The 27,941-nt window shown below is 49.3% G+C and overlaps 1 protein-coding gene across 2 annotated transcripts; it reads right to left on the reverse strand.

Moving 5' to 3' along the window:
* Positions 1–17: 17 nt before the first annotated feature.
* Positions 18–27,926, reverse strand: PRPF8 (pre-mRNA processing factor 8). 2 transcript variants are annotated; one of them, XM_073315815.1, is made up of 43 exons: positions 27,833–27,926; positions 27,014–27,124; positions 26,053–26,221; positions 23,903–24,067; positions 23,591–23,809; positions 22,661–22,873; positions 22,256–22,381; positions 22,069–22,174; positions 21,134–21,324; positions 20,635–20,754; positions 20,359–20,548; positions 19,800–19,919; positions 19,308–19,442; positions 19,066–19,195; positions 18,446–18,642; positions 18,148–18,354; positions 17,900–18,063; positions 17,388–17,514; positions 17,022–17,214; positions 16,425–16,612; positions 15,902–16,140; positions 14,662–14,808; positions 14,293–14,503; positions 13,393–13,509; positions 13,062–13,309; positions 12,630–12,809; positions 11,477–11,612; positions 10,690–10,859; positions 9,379–9,508; positions 8,981–9,127; positions 8,448–8,608; positions 7,572–7,763; positions 6,606–6,843; positions 6,094–6,222; positions 5,172–5,285; positions 4,743–4,916; positions 4,144–4,337; positions 3,456–3,695; positions 3,213–3,354; positions 2,704–2,844; positions 2,421–2,560; positions 1,282–1,484; positions 18–412 (listed from the first exon to the last, which is right to left on the reverse strand). In XM_073315815.1, exons 2-43 carry the CDS (start codon positions 27,111–27,113, stop codon positions 258–260), a joined length of 7,008 nt encoding a protein of 2,335 aa, XP_073171916.1. In that variant the 5' UTR covers positions 27,114–27,124; positions 27,833–27,926; the 3' UTR covers positions 18–257. The 2 variants fall into 2 exon arrangements, with proteins under 2 accessions (XP_073171916.1, XP_073171917.1); XM_073315816.1 differs by lacking the exon at positions 18–412 and adding an exon at positions 419–867.
* Positions 27,927–27,941: the final 15 nt, after the last annotated feature.

Here is a 27,941-nt window from a genome sequence, read left to right on the forward strand (position 1 = left end):
ACAAGGACAATGAAGACTTCCCAATTATATAAAATTTATTAAGCCATTCTCCAAAATCACAAAATACATTTGGACTGACACTTTACACAAATCCTGCCATCAGAGACTAGAGACAGAAGCATCTAAAGCAATGAACACCAAAAGCAACACAGAGGAATGCCTGCAGATCACTAACTCTTCTGGGGCAAGGTACACACTGTTGAATATCAACAGTATTAAGTCTTTTCTATGTCTGGGTGAGTTCTGGGAGCCCAGGTCTATGCATAGAGATCCTCTCGGTCTGCAGAGTAGACTTCCCCTTCCTGCAACAAGGCGAAGTTGAGGAAGTGAGATGGGCGATGGACCTCATGGTAGAACTCCTTAGGATTCGCTAGCTGCAGCTCGTACTTCATGTTGGGATCATGACGAACACCTGGAATTAAGCAGTCCCATTTCAGTCCCCATGCCTGAGGCTTCTGCCATTTCCACCTACACAGCTTACCCTGTTCTTCACAACTCCCTGCAGGAAGCTACTAATCATGTTTAAGGGACAAGACTGCTGTGATTAACACATGATAAGCTGGACAGGCTTCCTTCCTCTTTAGCTTTCCCAGAATCATTGCAAGCCCCTACTAGAAAAGAAATCTCACCTGCAGTTGGGTGGAAGTATCAAGAGAATTGAAACCGGGGGAGGGAGGCATGTTCCCACACACCCAGTTTCTTTAGGCTGAGCTCTTGGTCAGGCACTCCCTGCAAATCCCAGCCCCCTTCCTCATGCCAAGTGTTGTGTTCCCCATTCTTGTGCCATGCCAGGGGCTGTATGCACCCCTATTATTGTTCTGTGTGTGGGAAGTCATTCAAGGTGGAGGAGACAGGGATACTGTTATGCTGGAAGGCATTAAATGGTACCATCAGCCAATTTGAGCTACAGACAATATCACAGATGTGCTTGAAACTGGCTCTCCTAAACAGATAGAATAGCAGGAGCTCTGTGTCCCATTTCTCCCCTTCCAGTTTTCTAATTTGCCTTAAAAAAAAAAAAAGGATTCTGCCCACTGATGCCTAGAACATTCCCTGTAATTCTGGCCTTCATCAGCTGAGGGCATTCAAAAGTTACCATATCACAGACAGACACCATGGAATTGAGTGTAGGGCTTTCAAAACTCAGTCAACAAGCTGCTCAGATGTGATACAGGGCTCAGAGCACCAGTAACATTCCCCTTCCCCTAACTGCCTGAGGAGGCACACAGCCTTCACTTCTCCAAGGAAAGTCAGCTATGATCTGTGCTGGCAGGGACTCACCCATGAAGTTGTAGTTCCAGGATCCCTGTGCTGGTACCATGAAGAAGCCAAGGAAGCGGTCTGACAGCAACATCTGCACCCTCTCATAGTGGGATGGCAGGTAGCCCTTAGGGTTGTTTCCTTTGTCTGTGTTCTGCCTGCCCCACTCATAGCCACTGGGAGTCAGCTTGTAGGCAGTCAGAGTACAGGAGCCTGGGGTAAAACTGAAAAGAAGGAAAGTGGTAGTGATCAAAACTGCAAATCAGCTTCCTCCCTTCAATCTCAGGGTTCACCTAAGTGCTAACATTCCCCGCCTCTTCAGCTGAAAGAATTCTACCTCTAGCTCAGGGATGGGCAAACTTTTTGGCCCAAGGGCCACATCTGGGGATGGAAATTGTATGACAGGCCATGAATGCTCACAAAATTGAGGGGTTAGAGTGCAGGAGGGGGTGAGGGCTCCGGCTGGGGCTGTGGGCTCTAGGGTGGGGCTGGAGATGAGGGGTTGAGGGTGCAGGAGACTGCTCCAGGCTGGGACCGAGGGGTTCGGAGGGCGGGATGGGGATCAGGGCTGGGGCAGGAGTGGGGCAGGGATGCAGGCTCCAGGCAGCGCTTACTTTAAGCAGCTCACAGAAGAAGTGGCATGTCCCCCCCCCTCCTATGCAGAGGCTCGGCCAGGTGGCTCTGCGCACTGCCCTGTCCGCAGGCGCCGCCCCTGCAGCTCCCATTGGCTGCAGTACGCACAGAGCAGGACAAGCCCCGGACCCCGCTCCCCGGCTGGAGCTCGAGGGCCGGATTAAAACGTCTGAAGAGCCAGATGTGTCCCCCGGGCTGTAGTTTTCCCATCCCTGCTCTAGTTTATGGTGGAAGTGGATCACTTCCACAAAATGAGTGCGACATGTTGAGTCAGTCTCCTACACCATCCCTCCCAGTCTTACCTTACTTTAATCTATGTGCTAAACCTGCAAACACAAAACAGACTATGATATCCACCCGTACTCCTAAAGATAGGCAGCTTACAGCACGCACATTCCACATCTGACCACAGCAGCTAGTCCTCAGAGACCTGGATTTAGATTATTCTTCCTTTACCTGGCTCAGGCAGCCCACAGAAGCCAGGACCCAGGAGATATTTTTAGTGAAGGCCTGGCTGCCTTGCGCACCTGCAGGTGATGATGATGGTTTTCTCCCCATCCCATGAGGGATTGTCAGCCATGACCTTGGCATGTGTGGTGACATCCTGCGGCGAGAGCTGAGGGGACTCGTTTGGTTGTGTGTGAATCCATCCCAGGGGCTCCATTTCCTAATGAGAGAAGACTCAGAGGTAGTGACTGGTAGGTGAGCTCACACACATATTATAGCCTGTCTATAAATCATTTGAGTAAAAGCCTTCCTTTTCCAAAAGGGGAATGGACACCAAGTGAGGGACACAGGAATGAGACTCACCTTGAGGTACTCATGTTGTGGCAACTGGCCAGGAAGATGCACCGTCTGATGAGTTCCCCACTGGGGCACCATCACAATGCACCGGATCTCCTTCACTTGAGGATTATCTGGAGGGCTCACACCATACAGGTACCCTGCAATCTAGAAATACGCACAAACATCAGTAAAATCGTTGCGTATTTTCCCTGTAAGGCCATGACAACAGGGTGCACCCACTCTACCTTGTGTTTCCAAGGTCAACAACCCTTTGTTTGGGGACTTTCACAAGCAGAGGGAACAGCCCCATTTTTTTCAGTGGTAGAAGCAACTTCTACACAAGAGTGGGGACATGGAGTTTTTGGAGCTGAACTGGAATTCAGCTAGTGTGTGTAACCCCATCACTGATGCTCAGTGGAATTCTCCTCCACCTCTGGGCCTTAGAGAATCAGAGGCAGGGTTGAGCCTCCAGGATTGGCATGCCCCAGTGTGATGAGCTGGCTTTTAAATGTAAGCTTGCTGCACAGACTCACTTGGGCCCTGAGGTCTGAGATGCAGATGAATTTCTTCAGCACATTCTTGGGAAGGATGTAGGTGTAGCCCGTTTCCTTGATGTCATCAGACGAGACATAGATGTGGTTTGTTCTCAAGTGGAGATTGGCAGCAGAGATTGCTCTGTCAATAGGAGATATTATCCAGCAGCTCAGTAACAGAGCTCACCTGACTGCACTCGTCCTTCCCACCCAGCACAGCAAGCCCCAGACCCCTTCCATTACCTGACTCGCCACTCCGTCTTGGAGGAGAAGGTCTGAGTTTCATAGTTGCTGGTGGTGGAGGTGATGATTTCATCACCATGCTTGTTGACAGTGCGGGTTTGCGTGGCCGTCAGCTGCGACTGCTCCTTGGTTTGCTTCTCAATCTCAGCAATCTGTTGTCTCTGCTGAGAGGGGGCAGAGATCTCCATCCCCAGGATAATATCTCGGATCTCCGACTGTGTCAGAGATGCCACGTTCACACTGAAAAAGAGAACTCACCTGTGTGGCTAGATGTTCTAAGATGTATTCCTGAAACACTCTCCCACACTGAGACATGAGCTCACAGAACACTAGCTAGGGGGAGAGTGGAGCAAGACCCAGTTGGGGAGAGGAAAGTGGCTCACAGGGACTTATTGAGTGCAGCGTCCACCTCAACAGCCCTTCAGCGGATGCAGAAACAAATGCTCACACTGTACACATGCCATGGAAGTTTTGATGCAACACTATCTTCCTAGCTGACAGTGATTAACAGAAATAACTAGCTTCCCTGTTGGTCCAGGACTTCCAACTATTTGTGGAGGGAGAAAGCAGGGGCCCCCTTTAAGCCTCCCTCTCTGCCAGATGGAGGAGTCTGGTAGGACAGTTGTTACTGTGGGAGGGAAAGGGGTGGTAAGGGCTGGTCCTATTCTGACATATCTCTGCAGCTTACTTGTTCTTTTTTCCATAGTCTGCGAGGATCAGGTCCTTGAGCTGCACCTCCACCTTGATCCACTCCTCATCTGTCAGGGTGGGCCAGATATGGTGAGGCTCCGTTATGGTGGTCTTGTCTGGTTTCAGGATCACTTTGGCACGGTCATTGTTTACATGCAGTGCCCGGAGAATCAGGATCAGACGCGAGAATGCCTATGGAAAGACAGATGCAGCCATTCAGCAAGGAGAAAAGCCTGACATACAGGAAGATATTGGTGATTTACTCCTGCCTCAGGGGACAGTTATGTTGCAGATACAACACAGAGACAGTTCTGAAGTGAACGGTCATTGACTTGGAGAAAAACCAAAGCACAGGCTGGTGCCACTGCTGTGACTGAGGCTTCCTGGTACAGAAAGTCCCTGAACAAAGGATGGAGATCCCTGCAGCGTTGGCTTTTGCTGCATGTACCTGGCAGCAAAGCAAATTATGTCTAGGAAAGCATACTGCACTGCTTTGATATGCAACAGTTAGAAAGGGGACCCTCACCTAAGACTATCAACTATAATACAAATAATTTGCAAAGCAGCCATTCAGGGTGGGTGGACTCCAGACCTTACCGTGTAGGAGGAGATGGTTTTCAGCCAGTCATCATAAAGGTTGAAGAGAACCATTTGGGGCTCAGTAGCCTTCAGGATGAGATCTCCAAACTTCTCAACTTTCAGGCAGGCCTGGAAGGGCAGCTGCAGCTCTGATCCTTTGATCACAATGTTTGGGAAATCCAGCAAGTGCACCTGGAGTTCAGAGAGAGAACGAACAGGAATAAAACCACACAAATTCTTCAGTATCTCCACCTGCCCCTACAGGTCGTAGAATCCACCGTGGAGCTGCTTAAGGGATTAATGCCTGGGCAACACCATATTTAGTGCATTGATACAGAAAACTCACCCCTCACTTGCCCACTCTGAAGTAAAGCAGGTAACCCCCTGCTCTACAACGTAAAAGGGATTTTATAATGGTGCCCATCCCCATAGTATCTGATCCTTTACCTCAAGTGGGTCCAGCATGCCCTTCCTGGTGACTATGATCTGCTTGGGCTGCTCCTCCACAGGGAGGGAGCGAATCAGGGCAGCCACTTCCTCAGCAGTCTTCCACTTGGCCAGCTACAAAGGAAGAGAAGGTTAGAATATGATTGCACACACCACCCGCCCCTTCACAGGAGAAAACAGCCTGACCTTTGGGGATGAGAGGAACCCTTGAGTAAGCACCACTGCTTGGGTCAGTACAGTGAAACACTCGTGTTAATAGAAAAGGAGTACTTGTGGCACCTTAGAGACTAGCTAAGATGCCACAAGTACTCCTTTTCTTTTTGCGAATACAGACTAACACAGCTGTTACTCTGGCTCCTGTTAATGAGCATGCTGGGCAACTACACCACCTTGCTGTGCTCCACCAGCACTTCCCCAGTCTGGCTGGGGAAGTGAACTGATTATAAAGCTTAAGGGGAGCCAATTCAACCAGTCACTTTGAGATGAGCCCTCTCAGCCTCATGTCACTGGCACTCTCCTCTCTCTGGGAGGGCCAGAGGCACAATCCACTAGAGCAGCTGCTGTGACAGTGAGTATACTATTTGCCAAGCCTTGGTGCTGAGGGAAGGCTGTAGACAAGTTAGGATTCCAGCCCGTGGACCCTGCTTAGGAGTGCAGACTCTTTACACTTCCAAAAAGCCCAGAGCCCTGACAAAAATGCACCCATTAATAGTGAAACCAAGGAGTCCTGTCCTATAGCAGAGATTTGGCTTAGATCTCACTTTATTGGGACTTCCCAGTGCTCCAGGCTGGACAAGGGCTCCAGAGACCTATCAAGGTCCCACATGGAGAAGCCTCCTGCTCACTGTTACTAAACAAGCCTCCAGAAGCACCTAGCATGATTCCCTGGCCCACTATCCCCAACATGGTCCCTGACTCTTACCTGGCCCAGACGCTTCTGTCCTGCCCACACAGATGTATGGATGATCTTTAAGAAGAGCTGCCCAGTCCTGGGATTGAAGATGAAAATGGCCCCATTGATGGGCTTTGTGGTCAAGTTCCCTTCAAAGGTCTGTAAAAAACACCAAGGTGAAAACATTAATGTGAGTTGTATGTGCTGGGACCAAACAGTGACAGGACAGCAAACACCTGTGTAATGAGTTCTGGTTCCCAACCCCACATAAACGTAACAGCTTCTGTGTATGCATTGCACAAACTTCCATGTCCATTAGAATCATAGAATATCAGGGTTGGAAGGGACCTCAGGAGGTCATCTAGTCCAACCCCCTGCTCAAAGCAGGACCAATCCCCAATTAAATCAAATCAATTCCCAGGCTCACCAGAATCCAACAGATTACGACATTCCTGCCCCAGACTCCTCTAGGCACAGTATGCTAGCAGACAGCCCTCCTTCCTATTCACTCATCAAAGGTTCCTCCCACTCGCCGCACTCACCTTGTGAATGGTAACTCTGTACACGTTGGTGTCATCTACAAACCAGATGATCTGATTGGAGAAGAGCTCCCCATAGTTCTGGGAGGAGAGATAGGGTTCTGTGGGCTCTGATGAGTAAAGCTGTAGCCCCTTGCGGATACGTTCCCTCAGTACGTACAGTGCAGGGTTTGCCTTCATAATCTTGGCCATAGCCTGCTGAATCAGAGGCTTGCTCCCAGGGAACCAGTTCCCATAAGCACTGGGGAGGAAGCAAACACAGCATTGGATCAGTAACAGATTTCACCACAATTCCAGCTCACGATCTGAAAGGCAACAATAGCCTTTTTCTGGAGAAGCAGCTTGGAGCACTGCCCCTCCCCACACAGGCAGGAACAGATGCTGCAGCAGTCAGCATGTCCCGTAGCTGAGACGTGGTCCATCTCTGGCCCCAGTGCACTGCTCTCCTCACAATGTCCTTGGGAGCTGTTCATCTGGCTACCCCTCCCTTGGCTTTCCCACACAATGTCGGGGGAAGCCACAAAGACCACAGCTGTAAGTAAGTATACACACACAACAGTCCCCAGAGCGGATACTCCACTGGTGCTGGGGATCACCATGGAAGCGACCTGGCCTTCAGAAACCGCTCCCCATCCCCTTAGTGAACAAACAGTTAACACTGTAGCGAGACATGGCTCCATCTTTCAGGCCCAGAGTGAGCCTACAGAGAAATCCCCCAGTTAAGAATGCAAGCAACCCCAGGACTGGGCCAGTAAAACAGATTTGCTGTGGCCCAATCCACCACTATTAAAAACTTAAGAGTTAGCTAGCCCTCACCCCATTCATTGTGTGTATCCTTCCTGCTCCACCCCCTTCCTCTGCTACCTTTACTGGCACAGGGACTGCTCTATTTGTTCTGACACATGCCCTTGGCACTGGGAAAGTTTTGGCAATAAAGACGTTGCAGTCCCAAGGCTAGGGGGGTCTCACCTATGCAGGTTATAGGCCAGGTCAATAGCAATGAGCACTCCAGTGGGGGAGGGGTAGATACTCATGTTGTCCGTGGTGTAATCCAGGAACTTGGCTCTTGCATAGCGCTCAATGTCATGGGAATCATAGTCGCCCCAGCGCAGCTGGATATCAATCCAGTATTTTTGAGTGGTGGTACTGTCCATCACATCCCTGGGGAGTGGAAAAGAAAAACAGTCATCAACTCCTGCCTCCCAAAGGGGAGCTGCAGCCAGACCCTGCTGCAGTTGGGGCAGCGTCACTTTTGGCAAATAGCACTTATTGCCAAGTCTGAGCACTAAAGCCAATTGTTAATTATCCAGAGGCAGCAAGACCCAAGTTTAGGGAGACTTCATTATCACACCGGTGCAGAGGTGCCTGATGGGACAGTGATCTGAAGGAGAGCTACTGTTCTTACATTTAACTGGAAGGGGTCACCTCCCCCTGAGGAAAGTCTCAGGTGGGGGCTCAGCCGCATGAAATCTGGGGTGAGGTGCACCTGTAAAGGGACTGACTCCAGTTCACATCTTAGGCCCCCAGGGAAGCAGGGTCACCAGCAGCACTACGTTTAGTGCTGTAGCTCCTTTAATGTTGAGTGTTAGAAGTGAAGTGCTTTAGGGAGGAGGGACAACAGCAGAAGTGGCACACAAGATGCTTCTGGCAGTGCCCTCCCTAGAAAAGCCAGTACAGATGCAGAGGAGGAGGAACACTGAATGTCCTGAACCAGGGCCACAACAGTCACCAAGTCATTGTTCGTGGGCAGGCCTCTGATCTATTAGGAACCCAAAGAGACCCCTGAATGCCTGAGGGGCTCTGCACCCCCACAGGAACAGGGAGGAGATACTGGACAGCACTTACTTGGAGTCTGCAAGCAGCGACGGCCGTGACACATTCCATTTATAGGAGGCAAAGAGGAGAATATCTGCACAGGAGGAGTTCATCTTATAGGACTTCCTGGGATGGATGGTCTCCTTCTGCACGGTCTCAATCTCTAGAGCATCCAGCTCCTGATCGAACACCTAGGGAGACAACAATCTGAATGAGGCAGAGAGCAGTGCGCAGGAGGGCGGGAAGAACCCCTACCCCAGCAACAGCAGCAAGCAGAGCACCAGGGAAAGCCAGCTGTGTCCCCTTGCCATCTCCTTCTGCTTGAGGTCACTGGGGGAGGGTGCAGCCCCGCTGTAACTCCCATAGCAGAATAGATGCTAAATGATGGGATCTCCCTGGGCAATCTCCACTGCAAGAGGCAGGCTGTTGTAGGTTAACCCCTTGTTTCCCAAGAACTGGAAAGGGGCTTCCTGGGGGCACTGCTGGTAACAAAAAGCCTCCTTCCAGCACTGCAGAAACAGAATTACACATATCTGCATCCCCTTCCTCAATGCCCCACTCACTTGACACAAATCCATTACAATGCTCTCGTGAATCTTTTGCCACAAGTGGGCTCGGAAGATCTGAATGAGGGAAATCTTCAATGTGGGGATCTTGCCATGCATGAAGATACCTGTCAAATCCAGTTGCACCTGAAACCCGACATACACCTGAGAAGAGAAGAGCAACCATGAGAACATGTCACAACACAACCAGCCCCAGGCCTGGGTGAGCCCAAGATCAGAGGATTAAGCCAACTGCTGCTCTAAGGAGACATTTATTTTTACCAGTATTAGAATCTGAAGTTACTCTTTAGAATGTGCTTTGAAGGACGGTAAGAATTAAAGAACTTGCTTCAAAACACAACTCATCTAATTGTCTTCTACAGAGATACAAGTCCATGGAGAAGGACTTCACTTACATTGGCTCTGTTAATGGTAGGAGACCACCAGAGGGTGAATCGTCTGTTGGGGATCTGATTCAAACCCGATCTTTGGGCATTTGTCAACTTCTTCCACTTCATTGACTCCTCAAAGCCACTGGCCTTCTCCCTGAAAGGAACAGATGCAATCAGCTCTGTAAGAAAGCCATCCCTCCTCAGGAAGGGGGGGGGGGGGGATAGTTTTCAAGTACACAAAAGGTTATTACAAGGAAAAGAGAAAAATTATTCTCCTTAACTTCAGAGGATAGGACAAGAAGCAATGTTCTTAAACTGCAGCAAGGGCAGTTTACGTTGGACATTAGGAAAAACTTCCCAACTGTCACGGTAGCGAAGCACTGGAATAAACTGCCCAGGGAGGTTGTGAAATCTCCATCATTGGAGATTTTTAAGAGCAGGTTAGACAAACACCTGTCAGGGATGGTCTAGATAATACTTAGTCCTGCCATGAATACAGGGGTTTGGACTGGATGACCTCTCGAGGCCCCTTCCAGTCCTACAAGTCTATGAGGTGGGATCAAGAGTACTTAGATCATCCCTGACAGGTTCTTAAAATCCTCCAAATGATGGGCATTCCACAATGTCCCTTGAGAATCTATTCCAGTACTTAACTATCCTTAAGAGTTAGAAAGTTTTTCCTAATCTCCCCTGCTGCAGATTGCTTTTCATCCTACCTTTAGTGGACACAGCCCTTAAAATAGCTGAAGATTTAGCAGGTCCCTACCTCAATCTTTTCTCCAACCTAAAATCCTGTCCCCACTCCATCCCTTTTTAAACTTTTTTCCCCCCCATGAGAGGTTTAGAAAACCCGACTTATTTTTGTTGCTTTCCTGTGGACTCTCTCCAATTTGTCCACATTGCAGTATTCTGTCTGGTTTTGGGCAATCAGAGGCCTCACCAATACTGAGTAGAGCGGGACAATTGCCTCCCTGGTCTTAAATACACCACTCCTGTTCATACACCCCAGAATACTACTACCTTTTTTTGCAACTGCACTGCTTTGTCATCTCAGTTTGTCTTTGCTATGCTATAGTGAGACTGTGCTGGGGGAGAGGGACAGCATTAGCGCTAAACAGGAGAGAGTAAGGTTTCTGCAGAAAGTCTCCAGGGAATAAGAGCCCAACCCACAGGCTGTCTACAGGCACTCAGCTCAGATACATATGGTTCAGGTGCTTTGCTGTAAACCAGTCAGATGAGGACCAGCGAAAAACCAAGATATAACCAGGGACTCTTCTGGTGTGTCAGTGAGATCCTACATACATGTGACTCCACCAGAACAGGGCTTTTCCTCACCAGAAGAGACCCTCCCAGGTTGGGAAGTAGGTTCCCTTGAAGAGGGTGTGCTCCAGGATCCCCTCCACTCCACCTAGTGCTTGGATCATATCTGTGCGGTAGTTGTTCAAGTTCCAGAGCTTCCCATCATGGCGCTGATGTGTCCACCAAAACGGGTTCTGTTTCAGAACCTGTATACAACAGGAAAAGGATGTCAGGGTAAAGAGGTTCTGCATCCAGCCCAGCTATTTAACCCTGCAGCACCCACACTGGAGATCTCACTAGTGCTAGGAATCAAGATGCCAGTGTTAATAAGTAAATTATATGACGCACTGGTGGAAAAAGGAGGGCTGACCCAGAACGTGAATTCACAATGGACAAATCAGTCTGGATTCAAAAGAAGATATTTAATGGCTTCCTACTGGGTCAGTATTTTAAAAGTGATAAATAGGGAGAATTTATATTTGCAAAATATTGGCTTTCTAAGAGTGCCACTGAGTCCACATGCCAATTCTCAAGATCTGGTCACTTAGCACCCAACAGAGCTGGGTTCTGTATGCCCCTGCACACTCCCAGCAAGGAGAGTGCTGTTTAAGGATGGGGTAGGTTACATTTCCTGACTTTTTTCATAAAAGGCCTTTAGCAGTCCCAGCTCATGGATCTAGTTCCTTCCTGAAGCACAGAGACCAGGAAACTGCACCTGCTGTAGTACAAAGAGGAGAGGACAAATAGGCTCCTCCGCCTTGGCTGGCAGGTGCCTGCCACCCAGCAAGTGTCAGAGCTTCCAAGGGCAATTCCTTGTTGGTACCTGGTACTGTTTGAAGTCTGTCCTGACCCTCCAGCCTTTATCATAAGCAAGGGTGTGCCGGTCTTTCTGGAAGAGGGTATTAATGCGAGGAATCCCTCTGTCCCATGAGTCCTCTAGATCCTCCAGAGTCAGACGCCTTGAGAGAGAAAGATTTATTTCATAACAATGGATTTAAGCCCAAAGACTCCAGCCAAATAAGGTCCTGGCTTCAGGAGTTCTTAGCCAGGGGGCCTGGCGCAACGCAGGCACAAAGCAGTGGCCCCTCTCCCAGGGACGCCAGCAGCAGTTGGGCCCTGCCCGCCTCCAGAGAGGCAAACTCTGGAGGTGCAGGCAGCTGGTGAATTCCCCACTTTCCCAGGGTAAGGGAGGCCTGCTTCAGCCACACGGTGGCAGGCTGTGGTTCCAGGCTCACCACCCCCACCATCGTCCCTGGGCCCCGCTGCCTCCCTGCCCACCTCCCCATTCAGGGCTTAATTTGTCCTGGGGCTGATTAAGTCTGCTGTGGAAAGTGATATTAAACATACAAATATCACTTTTCACAGCAGAAGACTTACCAGCTACCAAGTCTTAGAAGAAAAAAAAAAGCTCAACCAAAAAAGCAAAAGAAACAACAACAACAAAAAGACAAGAACATGCAAAAAGAGCCTTATTTGTGTTTCTATTGTGTTTAGGTCCATTAAAAATAAAGAACTGTAAATTTTTATTACTGAGTCTGAAAAAACCCTACCTAAATAAATTACAATGATTTGGATATGTATATGTGCATATTTATTTGTTTTTCCTAAAGTTAATTAAGTATTTTAGGAAAAATTGTCAGCATGGCCATCAGCAAGATTTAGTGGCCACATTCTGAGGCCACCAAAAAATTTGCTGAGAGAACCTGTGCTCTAGACTGTCTTTCCGCTAAGAAGCATCATCCATGTCCCAGTTACCCTGCAGAGACTGTCCCCACCTCTACTGGGAGATGGAATGTGCCATTACAGAAACCCAGCAGTGCTTGGCCCTTCGTAAGAAACTTGGGCTCAGCAGGGCCTTTATGCTCATAGTTAAGCGGAGTTCTGAAGACCAGCAGGGTCTCCAGGATTCTGCTTGCACACCATACCATTCTCGCCCCCCGACAACTAACCCATCTGAGTGCAGAGTGGAAACACACCTGTTCTGGGCAATAGCCTCCTGCCTCTTGAGGGCATATTCTGCCCACACTCTCTGTGAGTCAATGAACTCACTCTCCCATGGCTGGATGTAGCGGTACAGATTTGGGATCAGTTGGTCTTCCTCATGGCTCATCCCCGAGCGGAAGTGAGTGATTCCGACATCTGTCTGCTTGGACCATCTGTAGCAAAGAGGCAGAGGCAACAAGTGAGGGAGGGCAGTGGGTCTGTCGTGGCTAAGTTCACCACCAAGGTCGTGATGGAGATGACAGACCCCTATAACAGGGCACAAAGGTTAAACAGTAATGTACAGGGCGGAAGGTCCCAGTAATACCCCACAAATCCTGTCAGAGCCCCCCAAACGCTAGTGGCATTCTTGGAATAAGTATTTCCCTTCCCATTCTCAAAATCTTGTACAGAGCACCGTGACTCACCTCAGGTCAGACTGGGGAATGAGAACATGGCCCATGGACAGCATGCCCAACCCCCCCAGTTCTTTGGGGGTGTAGAATACCACTGGCGGGAAGCGGCTTGGCATCTTGGAGTTCAAGCCAATTTTGATTCGGGTCTGAATCTTGTTCTCACACTTCACAAGCAGGTCAAGCAGCTCCTGCGTGTTCACAACAGCCTCCCGGAAATATGTCATCAGGCCAATCAGGGCTGTGTTCCATTTGTTCACAATCTAGAGACAAAAGCAAAGGATTGTCATCCCAGCAACTCCAGCCAGTGCCTAGGGATAGCCACATCAGACACCCTCCTTGTTACCTTTGTGAAGGTTGTGGAGCCGGAGGCCATGAGTATCTGCCTCACTCGGTTGTGAAACCTCTGCATAGACTCATCATCCACACGCAGAAAGCACTGAGCTGTGCGCTCCTTGGTCACCTGCAACAGAAGCACATGGACAATCAATTTAACTTAACTGGGAGTCCCCTATCCAACAAACGTAATGAGGTGATTTCCACCCCTCCTACACCATCATTGAAAGGTGTCACACACACCCCTCTCTCCGGAGGGTGTAGGGAGATGGGGCGAGAACTTTAGGAGCCTTCTCTGCACTCATACTGCAGTTAAGAAGTTACCTTTCATGGTACCAGCACAGCTTCTCCGCTCTTCAGTCTTCATGCCCACCCACTTTTTAGTTTGCGCCAAGATCCATTCATAGACCCTCGATCTCTTCTGGACAAGAGCTAATCCAGCCAGCCACTCGGCTCTAGCATAAGCGCTGAACACAATTAAACTTAGCACCCAATGCTCTAGGCCAACAGTGCCAAACCGAGAGCCCACCAGAGTATTTCATAAGGTCTCCTTCAACACAGTATTCTAATGGCCGAATTATTAGCGTCTGTCATCATGTTTACATCATTTTAGCTTACACACTTGTGTAAATAGACAATGCTGTACATAAAAACAACCTAAATACATACGAAACAAACTAACTTAAAACAGAATCTGTTTGGTCCACACAAAGTTTATTTGGCCCTCCTGCGTAATAAGGTTGGGCACCACTGATGACTACCTCTATTACCATCTCCAAGGGCAGCATGAGCCCAGCAAATCAATTCTACTCAATCCACATTAATACAGGGCATGACCACCATCCACTCTGAGCTCTGCTCTGATCTGGGCTAGACTGCTGTTCCCAATCCCGCCAGCCACTTTCCCTACCTCATTCTGCAGGTTCCACACACCATCCTTGTGGGTGAACTCCTCATAGCTGGTGCGGCACTTGGGTAGGATGCGGCACTCAAAGCCACACATGTTGAACAGCAAGTTGGGATTGTCCTTGCTATAAACAGACACAAAGCTGTTCTCCCACTGCACTGTGGTGACTGAGCGAGGCAGACGGTTCTTAATGTCCCAGAATACGGCACGGCCACTGAAAGGCAAAGAACACAGCATGAGCCCTGGGTGACAAGGTACCCAATTAGTGGGGTGAAACAGAGACACGGGTTAGTTCCTCAATCCCTTTCTTCCCATGCAGAGCTGCACAGGCACCCAAATCCTCCTTGACTCTCAACATGTCAGATGACTTACAGATTCACATCATGTTTCATGAGCCGCATCCGGGCATCTCGGGGCCAGCACTTCTTGTTGTTGTAGCCCACAATGTTCTCATTGTTGGGATCTGGATGCTCTGTCAGGTAGCGCTGGATCAAGTCCCTTGCCTCATCTGCTGTAAACCTGGAAATTCACATTAAGGGAGGAGTGGGTTACAGGATTGAACTAGCAGGGAAATCCCCATTCAGCCTGGACAGGAAACGAGAACCCCTGAAAAGATGGTGAATAGCAAGGGTGTGTTTGTGGATCACACTAACAGACGCACAATTCCTCCACAATTCCTCATCCTCCCGCATGAGGTGCATTCAGAAACTGCATTAGCACAGACAGTACATGTCATGTTTTTTCATGCATGTTTCTGTGACTACACATCCAGAGGTCAATGCCTGCTAACTGCAAAAATCAGAAAAGCTACACCCAGGGCATGCTAAGCCAATTTTAAAAAAATGTGATTTCTCACATAACTATGGACCTGCCATGCCTGAGCTTTGAGAAGCTGGAAATGGCCCACCTTGATTATCACTACAAAAGGTTTTCTCCCCCACCCCACTCTCCTGCTGGTAAGCGCTCATCTTAAGTGATCACTCTCCTTACAGTGTGTATGACAACACCCATTTTTTCATGTTCTGTGTGTATATAAATCTCTTCACTGTATTTTCCACTGAATGCATCCGATGAGGTGAGCTGTAGCTCACAAAAGCTTATGCTCAAATAAATTGGTTAGTCTTTAAGGTGCCACTAGTACTCCTTTTCTTTTTGCGAATACAGACTAACACGGCTGCTACTCTGAAAACAGTTCAGTTACTGCAGCTCAAGAACATGAACTGAAATGGGGCCAAAACTGGCGTTACCAGACAGGCTGAGAAAGAGCAATCTCAGCCAAAAGGGTCATTTCTCAAATGTATAAGCTCCTTTTAAGAGCTTAAAATAGAAGTAGCCCCGCATTTGACAACACTGCTACTGCACTGCACCCATGGAGCTAGATAAAAGATTTCCTTGTCTCAATACAGCTGGAGAGCCCACAGAACAGTATTCCAGGAGGCAGAACGTGCTATAGCACTAGCCACTTCATTGCATCTGCTGGAAGGGAACAGGGATATTCCTATGTTTGGACTGGAGAAGAACCAGAGCCATTGCCCTGTGGATCAGTACCATCTCAACTGGCACACGAACGTGGCTGGCAGAGAAGGGAAGGCACCCAGGCAATGGTTCCTACCTGAAGAAGATGTGAATGCGGTCAATGTATCTGCAGAAGAGGCGGATGGGATGGGCCACCTCAGTGGCAATATCTTGGAAGCTAAGGAAGTCATTTGGCATCTGTGGTGGGCCGGCCATCTCGCTGGCTCGGTGAAGGCCCAGCACCAACAGGTCCATCACCAGCCCATAATACTGAACGATGAAGGAAGCAAACTGTAACCCCCGAATAATCCCATAGGAGTTGGTGTGGTTCATGTCCTGAGGAAACAGAAGACAGCAGTGAGAATCTGACTCAACTATGCCCCTGCAGACCTTTCAGCAGGGCTCTCACTCACCTGAAGCAATTAAGTTAATGACAGTTCAAGGGCTACTCCAACAGTCGCTCCTAAGCAGAACTCTGGTAGTGCTCTTAGCTCCCCAATCCTTCAGCCTGCCTCCCCTCTCACCCTGGCAAAGTCTCGACTTCCCCAAGGAGATGTGGAGACAGCTGAGGACTCTGTAGCCTTCCCACTCCCCCCCGTTTCCCACAGGCTAATTGTTACCTTGTAATTGATCACCACGTTGTTCTTAGCTGTCATGTAGTCAGCAATGTTATGATCAACGATAAGACGCAAGAGCCTGTTGAGCAATGTCAAGTCAATCTTCTCATACATCTTCTCGAATCGGGACTCCAGCATCACATTACATTCACCCTCACACGTCTCCCAGACGTCCTGCAGATTGTTAATGCCTGAGGCGACACAAAAAAAGCCCGTTGCACCATCAGCAACCGTGCTGCTCCCTCACGCCATTAGCACCATCCTGCGGGGGGACAGAACGCTTTCAAGCTCTCCACTGTCACTCTGTTTAGTCGGCCTAGTTTTTTACTGAAGAACCCTACAGAAAAATGGGGACTAGGGAGGAATATAGCAGTCAGGACTCTTCAGAGAGGGTGCCCTCACTGTGTATAAAGGTGTTTTTAAATTTACTGAATCCAGTTTCTGGCAGAATATATAGCCACTGGGCTGAAAGCAAGCTACAAGCTACTAAAAGAAAGACATTTAAAGCACTTCCCAGGGGACACTCTAGGACAGAGAGCTGACCCCCACCTTCACCCCAAAGAACTCCTACCTACGTGAAAGACGGATGCCTGCACTGACCTTGGCACCACTTGTACACCAGCAGTGGAGGTGGCTCAGTGTCAGCAGGTTTGATCCAAGGAGGGAAGAGTCTTCGCTTGTCAGCCTCATACCACAAATACTGATCCAGGTAGGCATCGGTAATCTTCTCCAAAGGTTCAACATCATAAACAGGAACCAAGTGACTGTAGAGGTCCATGAACTCAATACCAACCTAATCAAGAGTAGACACCAAGCTGGCTTACACCGAGGACAGGGAAAGTAAGGGGTTGATCCAACAAGATTCTAGGTACAAATTAATCTCTGCATGCAAAGATGTAACTCAATCCTAGGCACTCTGAAGATACTGCTAGTGGTCTATACTCTGGCTCTAGCCAAGACATTTACCTCTTTAAAGGCTCTCTGAGTCAGAAGATGTCGTTTGATTCTGGACAGAGCTTCATGGGGATTATCATACGCCTGCTCAATAAGGCCCAACTCCTCTCTTTGAGACTGATTCAGACGGGATTTCACACTGAAAACAAAAGAGAATTACTCCTATGTCCAAACTTCAACAGAATGACAACTACCCATGACCCTCAAGGAAAGATTCTCCACAACCAAACTGGACTGTAAGGCACCCTCTGATTACAACTTCTCCCATACGCCCATGCTGCACACGACTCCTATGAGATTATCAATACCTGTTCCACGCACCAGGAGAGCCTGTATGAAAATTCCAATAAGCCACACTAAAGCCTCAGTAGTACAGTATAGGCTAGAGCCTTCATTAGTCTATCAAGAGACACTACTATCTTGTTGAAGCTCCGATATAAACTGATAACCTGACAGCTTCCAGTGCATTACCCAGCACAGGTATCAGCCCCTCGGCAGCCAGCCACACCCTTTCTTCTCCTTACCTGTAGGCTTCCTTCAGCCTTTCCAAGGCCAATATGAGCAGCTTGGTGTCATGCTTGTAGGAGAGTGGAGGGAAGGGGATGGGCGAGAACCTCCTGCTTTCCAGCCAGTGCACGGTGGTGGTATACACTGCAACAGCCTCCTCCGCAGTGATGTAGGGGCCATCCTGTAAACAAACCGCAGCAGCCATCAAACCCCGCTACAGAAAGTCCCAAGCTCTGGCCACCCCTAGCCAGCATCCCAGCCCCACCTTCAAATAATTATGCTGCCTCTCCTGCTCAGCTTTCAGGTAAAGCCTGGTCAGCCGACCCAGGTTCTTCTTGCATACAGTCTTGTCCACAGTGGCACCCCGGCGGATCCGCTCTCTGTTGTAGTGAGCTGTGTTAGTCCACCAGTCAGCTTTCGCCTTCACGTATCTCAGGATCATATTTTCAATAGGAGTTGGCAGCCCAGGAACCTGGGGAGGAGTGGTAGAGTTAGGAAGACAGGAGTTCTCCGCATGGCTGACTGAAATTAAACTGAGGAGAAAGACCATGCGAGGTACTTGCCTTCCAGGGGATGTTGGCCTTCCAGCACCTCCAGGCCTCACTCAAATGCTGCAGGATGGTCCTAGCTTTGTTCTGCTTGATTCCCTCTGGCATCATGTCTAGAATGTCATGCATAACTGCAGCTCTCAGCTCCAGGTCAAAGTGAGATTCCACACGCTGCTTGGTTACAGTCTTTGCAACGCCCTTTGAGTGTCGGCCTGGAAGTGAAAACACACTTCAGGAACCTAGAGACCAATGGGGCAATGTCACTTTGCCTCCCATTGAGAGATCCACACATAAAAAGGTGCTACAGAGAGCTGGAGTCCAAGCAAGTGGCATAGAAATGAACTGCACAAACAGCAGAAGTGAAACACCCACAAGACCCCAGGCCACTGTGCTGAGAGGAGGACAATTAATAGGCTATGGGCTTCACAGAGAACTCTCTTAAACCTCAGCTCCATTGGGAGTCTATATGGGCTCCTAAAAAAGTAGTGAACTGCTCTCACTATTAACAATTCATGCCCCGGTTCCATTTTAAGTGCTTTTCTTGGACAAGGAGGCTGGTGTTAGAGCTGACAAAGAGATAGCATTTATCTTCACCAAAGCAGCCCCTCCATCTCAGTTTCACTTATTACACATACCTTCAAACTGCCTGGCCAGCAGGTTGCCCAGCCACCGCTCCAACAGTGGGGTAATGCCTCTCATGAAGAACAGCCATACCCTCCAGCCTGGAGCCCAGAAGCCACAGCCGGGCCCCTTCCCCACAGGCCCCTGAAGAAGAGAGGCACAATAACTGCATGTTACTTAGTGACATTCCAGGAGGCCTCCCTTCTCACTGAGCTGCATTGGGGCAGTCACTAATCCATGGGGAAGCAGTACTTACGGTGTTAAATCTGTAGTAGATGAGATGCTTCAGGTCCTTGCACATACGAATCTGCCTCATCAGTTTGTACTTATACCTGTACATTCCTGTCAGCTGTCCCACATGGGCAAAAATATACTGCAAGCCATCTGCCAACTGAAACACAGTGTGCATGATTAGGAGATGGCAATGCACATTACCTAGAGGCACTCTCTGGAAGCCACGCTCTTTACGCTGCCAGGAGTAAAGAGTGGACTGTGCTGAGCAGAACTCCTGTGGGTCCTCAGCCCTCACTACAGTAAATAAATCAGGAATTGAAGAAGTATGATTAAACTGTCTCAGTCTGAGCTATTCCTTAACTGAGCTTCAGTCCACTCCCAAGCCTCTCTCATACTGCTCCAATTGCTTCTCCAGAGCAATGCACCAGTCGATGGCAATCATCCATTCCATAGAAGTTAGCCACCTGGTTCCCCTCACCCAGCTCCTAACCACTTATTCCCAAATTAGGCTCACCTGAAATGCATCCACATTTCCCAGTCTGTACTGAACATGGCTATCCACCACCAGTTTGGTCAAACGCAGAACCTCACGGCACAGATGGAAAGCATTACCAAAACGAGACTTCTTTCTTTCCTGGAAAGGGAGAGACCAGGGTACAGGGACTAGAAGCCATATTGCTATGTAGCGACCAGGCAGCTTCCAGTCACTCAGACAGTTTGCAAAGTGAACAGCTCAGGGTCAGCAACAATAGCTCTTTATAGCATTTTACCTCAAGGCACTAAACAAATAAGCAGCTTGAAGTAAACTTAACAGGTTTGCTATCTCTTGCTGCACAAAGACCACGAAAGCCAGTTCTCCCCAGCCCCTCCTTAAGAAAGGAGCAATGGCCCAGGAATCCCCCCTAATCACCAAAAAGGTGGGTTCTGCAGAAAGATAGGGAAATAGGAGGATGGATGGCGGATGCTGCTACACTAGCCATCCAAGACCTTTACTATAGAGACTTCAGTCCCAAGTCAATCTGTCTGGTGCTGCAGGAGAACATCACTTCAGAGGGAAGGACATGGACTAGTACCTTGGTGGTGAGGGTCTTGACTGGTTTGAGATTGAAATTGTAGTCCAGATGGAGATAGTTGAGGTTCTTCCTATGAATCAGCAAGTTCAGCATATTGTAACCCTGGCGGCACACCTGCAGCCCAACCTCCACCCAGTCCAGCTTTGTTGACTGGAAGAACTTTGTTGCCTTGAAGGAGCGGAACAGGTACCTGGAGATGGGGAGAGAACAATGGAATCAGCTGCATCCCCAAAATAAACCAGAGAGAAGCTCTCAAAGAAACAGGGCATCACTTACCTCTTCTTCTGAGCCTTGGGAGGTCTGTGTTTGAGTGCATTCAGAACATAGTACTTCAGCAGCTTCTGGTAGGAGACCCTCACTTTTACCGGCTGCCCTGCTGGGCAGTGCTCTCGGTACCTGAGGACAAAGACCAGAAACCTCAGGGCTCCAAGGAACACTCATTCTCATTTCCCAGATTGGAAGTGATGTCCCTCACAGACAGGCTAGCCAGAAAAAAGCTTTGCAAGGTCTCCAGCAACACTGTTACCACCTGTGGCTTCTTCTGTATCACCTTCACCATACAGAAAGAGGCTGGCTCGGAAACTGTGCTATTTGGAGCCTCTCTACACAACCTCCACGCTTAGGAGAGCAGTACGGCCCCAGTACCATGGAATCCAACCAAGTCAGATTCATCGAGGAGCTGGAAACTGCACTAGTTCCACTACTGTGGCTGCACAGACATCTCCCTTAATGCCAAAGGCACTAAACCACCAATGCCCCCAATAAAGAATGTTACCAGTTCTTGACCAATGGGATGTCTAGAGCTCTGCGTGTCCTGCCAGATCTTAAGTTAAAGGGTCGAGGGGCCCACAGCAGTGCAATGCCATTGGCCGTGTTGTCCGTGTACAGCGGGGTGTCCTTCAGGAAAGGCTCCACAAATTCTGGTAATTCAAACTCTTCGTCATCATCAGGCAAGGGTTCCTGACTCTAGAGTGTGGAAATGCCAGACATAATCAGCCCCACACTTGCTTCAGCTCAATCTCCCAAAAGTCCTAACCAAACAATGGAATTGGGATGGCTACACAATGGCAGAGGAAGAGCAAGAGATAAACCGACAGTGCTGACTAATACAGGGGACAATGCAAGCTTCCCTCCCCCCCCCCCCCCCCCCGTAACTCGACCTAAGGTACATCGACTCCAGCTATGTTATTCACGTAGCTGGAGTTGTGTAGCATAGGTCGACTTACTACAGTAGTGTAGACATAGCCTTAGTGAAGAAGTGTAATTTGGTGTCCCTGCTCTCAAGTGCTAGGAGGCAATAAGAGGATCCTTGAAAGAAAGGCAACAAGTTTAAATGGAAGAAAGGAAATGCTTTACATGCTTTTAGTTAAGTTATGGAACTTGCAGCTGCAAGGTATTACTGAGGAACAATAAGATGCAGAAAGGATTAGAGATTTATATGAAGGACCTAGTCTCCAGACTCATCTGCAGTGCCACAAGAGCTAGTGATCCTCCTGCACTATAGGTCTGATCACCAGCTGGGGTCAGTCCTTTTACAGAGGAGTTTATGCCTTCCCCGAAGTACCCATGCCAATCACTGTCAGACAAGGTTACCACACTGAGCTGGAGCACCTACCCGCAACATATGGTCTATGCTAGATCAAAAAGACCCTCTTCCATCACTCCAATGCAGCGCATCCCTGGCTCATGGGCGCTCAAGCAGTAACTCACCTTGACAGAGTGCCTGTGAGAGATGGGATTGATCAATGGATCGAAGTAAAATGCTGGCAGGTCAGGATCCTCTGTTTTAATGAAGACCACATTAGGAGTGTGATACCTGCAAGATACAAGTATTAGAGCATCTTACTGAGTACAGCAACTTCTCCACACCCCTGCCCGCAGTGGACGCTGTACTCACCAGGTCAGGTGCACATGGTGCGGCAGATTGTTGTACAGGTATGGGAAGGCAATCTTGTACTCTGTCCTGATTGGCTGTCTGATGATTATTTTATTGATGTCATTGAATTCATTCCAATCTTCATCCCTTAAATCAGAAGAAAAGACGTTGTTAAATGAAAGTGCAGAATGTGGCAGGAAGGCAAAGGTCTTGGATCAAAGATGCAGGGCAGTGTCCCCAGACATCGTTCTAAACTCCTTCAATACAGATTCAGACTCTAAAGCAGCATATTATGAAGACCCACTAATGCCACTTCATCGGGATCTAACCCACCAGCATTTCACTTGGGGAAGACAACACACTGAAGCGCCCACCCCCAGACCAGGCAAGTACTTTTTCCCCTCCCCACCAAAACCTATCACTTACTGCAGGTTAATATCTCGGACCAGAGGCTCAAACTTGGGCCCCCCAGGAATAGCCATGTTCAGAGCCTTAGAAGTGAAGAAGGCCTTCAGATCAAACAGGTAGAAGTAGTTGTCATCCACGAGATCTGTCAGCAGCTGATTAGCTAGCCGGTATAATGTGGACATCATGGGAAGAGTGAATTGCCACCGCTGGTATGTAGAACCGTTCACATACCTGCAAAGGGGACAATGTACAGATCAGCACTGCAGGGCTAGAAGGCTACAAAGCTGCTGAAACCCATCCCTCTCCCCATCCCCTTAACAGGAAATAGGAAAGAAACAGCTCTCTCACAGGTCCCTCCCGAACAGAAGCAAAGGCTGCATGGCTATTCAAACCCACTGCAGACAACAATTCAACTCCACCTGCTACTAACCTGGTGCTAAACTCAGCTCCCTCCCCCCAAGACAGTTTTCCCCCTAATATCCAAGATTTAGATATGAATATTTGGGATCGTACACAGCAGTCCCAGGCAGCACATATTACCACCGAAATTTCCCCCAGAAAACTTAGTTGTCAACAGGAGAGCTTCTGGTATGCTCTAGTCAAGCATCATGTATGAAATACCCATAGTCCGGGTATGGCTGACTCAGTCCTTCATGCTTCCAGGGAGATAAACAATGTTTCATTCAGTTGACTGTGCAGAGGTTTTTCAGAAGAGACCTCAAAGGCTGGAGACCTGCAAGCTCTGCATCAACACTAAAGGTCCCAGACCAGTTTTCATAAGAGTAGAATTTCCCCAGGTTTCCTTGGCAAAATATCTCCCCGTATTCCACAAGCCATCTAATATCCTTCTCCCCAAGGCTGCACAATTCTAGGCTGCTGTGTACACAGTTTATACAATGCTCTGGAACACTTTACAATGAAAAAGTGCTACCAGAAAAGGGTACCCACTTCCTGTTGTCTTTCAATGGCTGGTGGTCATAGAACCAATCCAGGACAGGGGCATCTTCCTCTGGGTCCAGCTCAAGCTGTATTGCCTCCAGAGGCTCCACATCCAGGATGTTGTCAGCATAGTCAAGAGGGGGCTCTTCATCATCAAATGGAGGGAACCTCATCCTTTTGAAGTGACGTCTGTCTCGCTTCTCTCGTCTCATCATGATCCACATTGACCTGGAATGAACCAAGAGCATTAGATATAGCCTATACTGCAAATTCAAGAGATCAACCTGCAGATCCCAATGCGCGATTACTGCAAGTGCTTACCCCCACTGTGAGATGTAGACTGGTTCTATGACCCATGGAATCTCATTCACAAAGGAGATAGCACCAGTGATATGGTATAAGACCGGGACATCTCGGATTTGTTCCCAGGGCATTGGCATGTTCTCCAAGAGCTTTAGGACAGCATGGGGCATGTACTTCAGGGCACTGCAGAAAAAAAAAAAAAATCACTTGAGCTACAATCAGTATTCTTATAAACAGACAGCATCCAGTCTCCCCCATCCTTATTGAAACCCAAATTCAAGCTGAGAGGGCACTGAAACTAGATGTTTCACAGGCCTCCCCAACTAACATGAGATTACACCAATGACTGAGGGTGGCTGGTCACTAGACATCACTGTTTTACGTCACAGAGATGCAAACACTCATGTGCCTTCATTGCATACAGTAACCCTGAGCTGGGGCTTTAGAGCAACTGTTTAATTCTAGGGTGGCTGCCTGGGTTTCTCTTTCTTAAACTTAATAGGCAAACATAGCAGTCTCACCTCTCTGAATATCTAGAGCTCCAGATGATTAAACAACTCATTTCTTATGTAGTTTCACTGACAAGCAACTGAAGTCAGACTTTAAATGTGTGTTGGCTCCTCTTCCAGTGGGGACAGTTTGTCCCATTTTCAAACCCTGTTATGAGAGCCCAAATGGCAAGAGCTTACGGTTTTCCAAGTCACCTGAGGAACTGATCAACCGCACCTTCAAGGGAATTGCAGCTCCTTGTCTTTCCTTACAGTGTATTCGCAGCAGAGAAGTTCCCATGGGGAACCACCTGCCTGCCTCTACTGCACAAAATGTAGTTTGGGACTTTCTAAATCCCAGAATGCTCTGGCTCACCATCATTGCTTAGACACACCAAGTATGCACAAAATTCACTGGGGAGACTGGCAGTTAGTTGGGCAAGGCAATGAGGCTTAGCATGGGGGAATAGTTGGGCAAGGCAATGAGGCTTAGCATGGAGGCAACTGGGACCAGAAATCTGTAATGTTGGTGAGGTGCTGTGGTGAGGATGGAGGGAGGAGCCATTCAGCTAGATGATCAAAATATTCATTGTGATGGTCAGGACATTAGCATGCTTCCAGAAATCCCATGGTAAACTAGGATATTAAACAACCTAGTGATGGGGAGGTGGGGAAAGAGAAAATCCAATATTTAAGAATTACTATGCATTCCTATGGTGATAAGTAAGCTTGTGCTAGGGAACATACAACTATTTGCATCTTTAGAACTTGCTGCTTCATTCCTGTGAACATCCTTCCAAAATTAATGGACCATCCAAACACTGTTCTGCTATGGATCAGCAAGGAAAGCGTTTATGTCAATATTAAAATAGTTAGGCCAAAACACTCACCACAATGAGTGAACTACCCGATTCATCTCAATGGGGTGTTAGCTCTGCAGGCTGTGCAGGCTCATGAAGTCAGACATTAGTTATATGTGAAAGGTTTTTTTAAACCAAAAGTCATTGGCTGTAAGTATTTATTTGCATTACTGTAGCACCTAGGAGCACATTCAGGAACCAGGACCTTGTGCATACACAGAACAAAAAGATGGTCCTTCTTTGAGATAGGTACCAACATCTTGGGGACACCGCACATCCACAGAAATTCATCTTGTGAATTACTAGGGCCTCTGCATATCGCCAGGAGTTAGCAATGGATTACAACCTGCTAGGACTGGCCCTGAGTCTGAAAGGCAGGGAAACCCATCTCTTGCATTTGGATTACCCAACCACTGCGTAATGGGCATCCTTCTCTGCTCCTTCAAGATTTTTAAGGAGCTACTTCTGCACAGTAGCATTTACCCAATAACTCAAAACACAACCTCCTCCCCATCTCCCACTATTGTATTTCTGTTCCACTGAATACTTAGTTAGCTCACATAGTCCATCTTCCAAACGCTTTACAAGAGCTCATACATTAGCATTCTATTCTATGCACACAAAGTTAAAACTGAAAGCTCTCCAGGGAAGGTCTCATATCTCTCAGTGGTCTCTACCAACGAGTGGATACCTGTGGCACTGGTGTAGTGTACTGCTTACAATTCCACCCCTCAGGAACTGAATACCTGTAACCACGTGTGCCCTACCCACCACCCACCTTTCCCTGGACATGGATTAGGATTCTCATTGCTCTCCTCACCCCAAATAAACCCGTTTGTCATGCCGAAACTTCCTGTTAGTCATGTCACCATGGTCCCGGATAATTTTCCTCACGTGTTCTGGGGGCATGTCCTCCTTCTGGGCATCCACAAAACCAAACTTCCTCTTCTCGGCATACCGCTTTGCCTGCAGCTGCTGCCATTTGCGGGCTGCACAGACAAGAACACACACAGTCCATCTCAAGCCATAGCACTACGACATAAGAGGGGACTCCAAACCAACATGAGCCTAAAATTATATGGCTAAATATCCAGAGCTCTACTAGCACGATAATGCAAACAGTGTTTTGTAGGGGATTAAAAGGTTCATGTTTCAGGGTTTATACCATGTCTAACTACCAGGGATCAGGAAAAGGCTATCTCACACCTGCCTACAGTTGAGTTCTTCCACCTTCCTCTGAGTTATGTAGTACTGGAAACAGGACACTGGCCCAGGTGGACCCCAAACATGATCCAGTCTGGCAGTTCTTTGTTCCAGTGCAACCTTCGCATTAACATTCTCCTCATGTTATATTGGCCCTGGTGTATCTTCACTGTTGATAGCAAAGAGGTGCAGGTCATCGCAGACTGACTACTGTGATTTTAGTTGCTATATTGTTTACGCTGAACAGTGTTAATTTAACTGTTAAAATATATGCAGCTGACAGTACCCTGTTTAGGGCAGCTCTCACAAGTTGTAATATAATAGTGGGAAAAATCTAGCAAAACAAAGACAAGTGCAAATACTCATTCACCACAAATGAAATGAACTAGTGAGCAGAATACAATGGCTGACAATGTAACAATGATGGAGAATTCTCTTTGGGGCGCACAGGCTACCCCGGTCTTTGGATGGTTAGTACAAGGACCAGGGACTTCTCTGTCATGGCTGACAGGACTGCGTGCACACACACCCCAACCCCACAAAGGCCCTTCTGTGACAAATTTCAATAGTTCTTGCACCTTTCTCCTGCAGCTTCTCTTCAGACATGTAGTCAGGCAGCGGAGCCAAGGGACTGGGCACTGGGGCACAGCCCGCGCGGTAAGGAAACACCCCAGCCATGGAGAGGCAGACTAGGGACCAGACAGAGAAAGTAAGGCAGGCTCAGGTCAGCGTCTGCCACAGAAGAGAAACACTCCTACACCCCACCCCCCTTCTTCTTCCCCACGGGCCCCCGGGGCGCACCCCGCCCGCCCCCCTTCTTCTTCCCCACGCGCCCCCGGGGCGCCCCCCGCCCGCCCCCCTTCTTCTTCCCCACGCGCCCCCGGGGGCGCCCCCCGCCCGCCCCCCTTCTTCTTCCCCACGCGCCCCCGGGGGCGCCCCCCGCCCGCCCCCCTTCTTCTTCCCCACGGGCCCCCGGGGCGCCCCCCGCCCGCCCCCCTTCTTCTTCCCCACGGGCCCCCGGGGCGCCCCCCGCCCGCCCCCCTTCTTCTTCCCCACGGGCCCCCGGGGGCGCCCCCCGCCCGCCCGCCCCCCTTCTTCTTCCCCACGGGCCCCCGGGGGCGCCCCCCGCCCGCCCGCCCCCCTTCTTCTTCCCCACGGGCCCCCGGGGGCGCCCCCCGCCCGCCCCCCTTCTTCTTCCCCACGGGCCCCCGGGGCGCCCCCCGCCCGCCCCCCTTCTTCTTCCCCACGGGCCCCCGGGGCGCCCCCCGCCCGCCCCCCTTCTTCTTCCCCACGGGCCCCCGGGGCGCCCCCCGCCCGCCCCCCTTCTTCTTCCCCACGGGCCCCCGGGGCGCCCCCCGCCCGCCTTCTTCTTCCCCACGGGCCCCGCCCCCGCGGACCTCTCTCCTTTCAGGCTCCCCCGCGGCCTCTCTGGCTTCTACCCGCAATGGCGGCCCCAGATCGCCGCAGCCGCGCTCCAGGGACCCGGATAGGCTCAGGAGGCGGGAC

This window comes from Lepidochelys kempii, chromosome 17, assembly GCF_965140265.1.
Source record: "Lepidochelys kempii isolate rLepKem1 chromosome 17, rLepKem1.hap2, whole genome shotgun sequence".
NCBI lineage: Eukaryota > Metazoa > Chordata > Testudines > Cheloniidae > Lepidochelys > Lepidochelys kempii.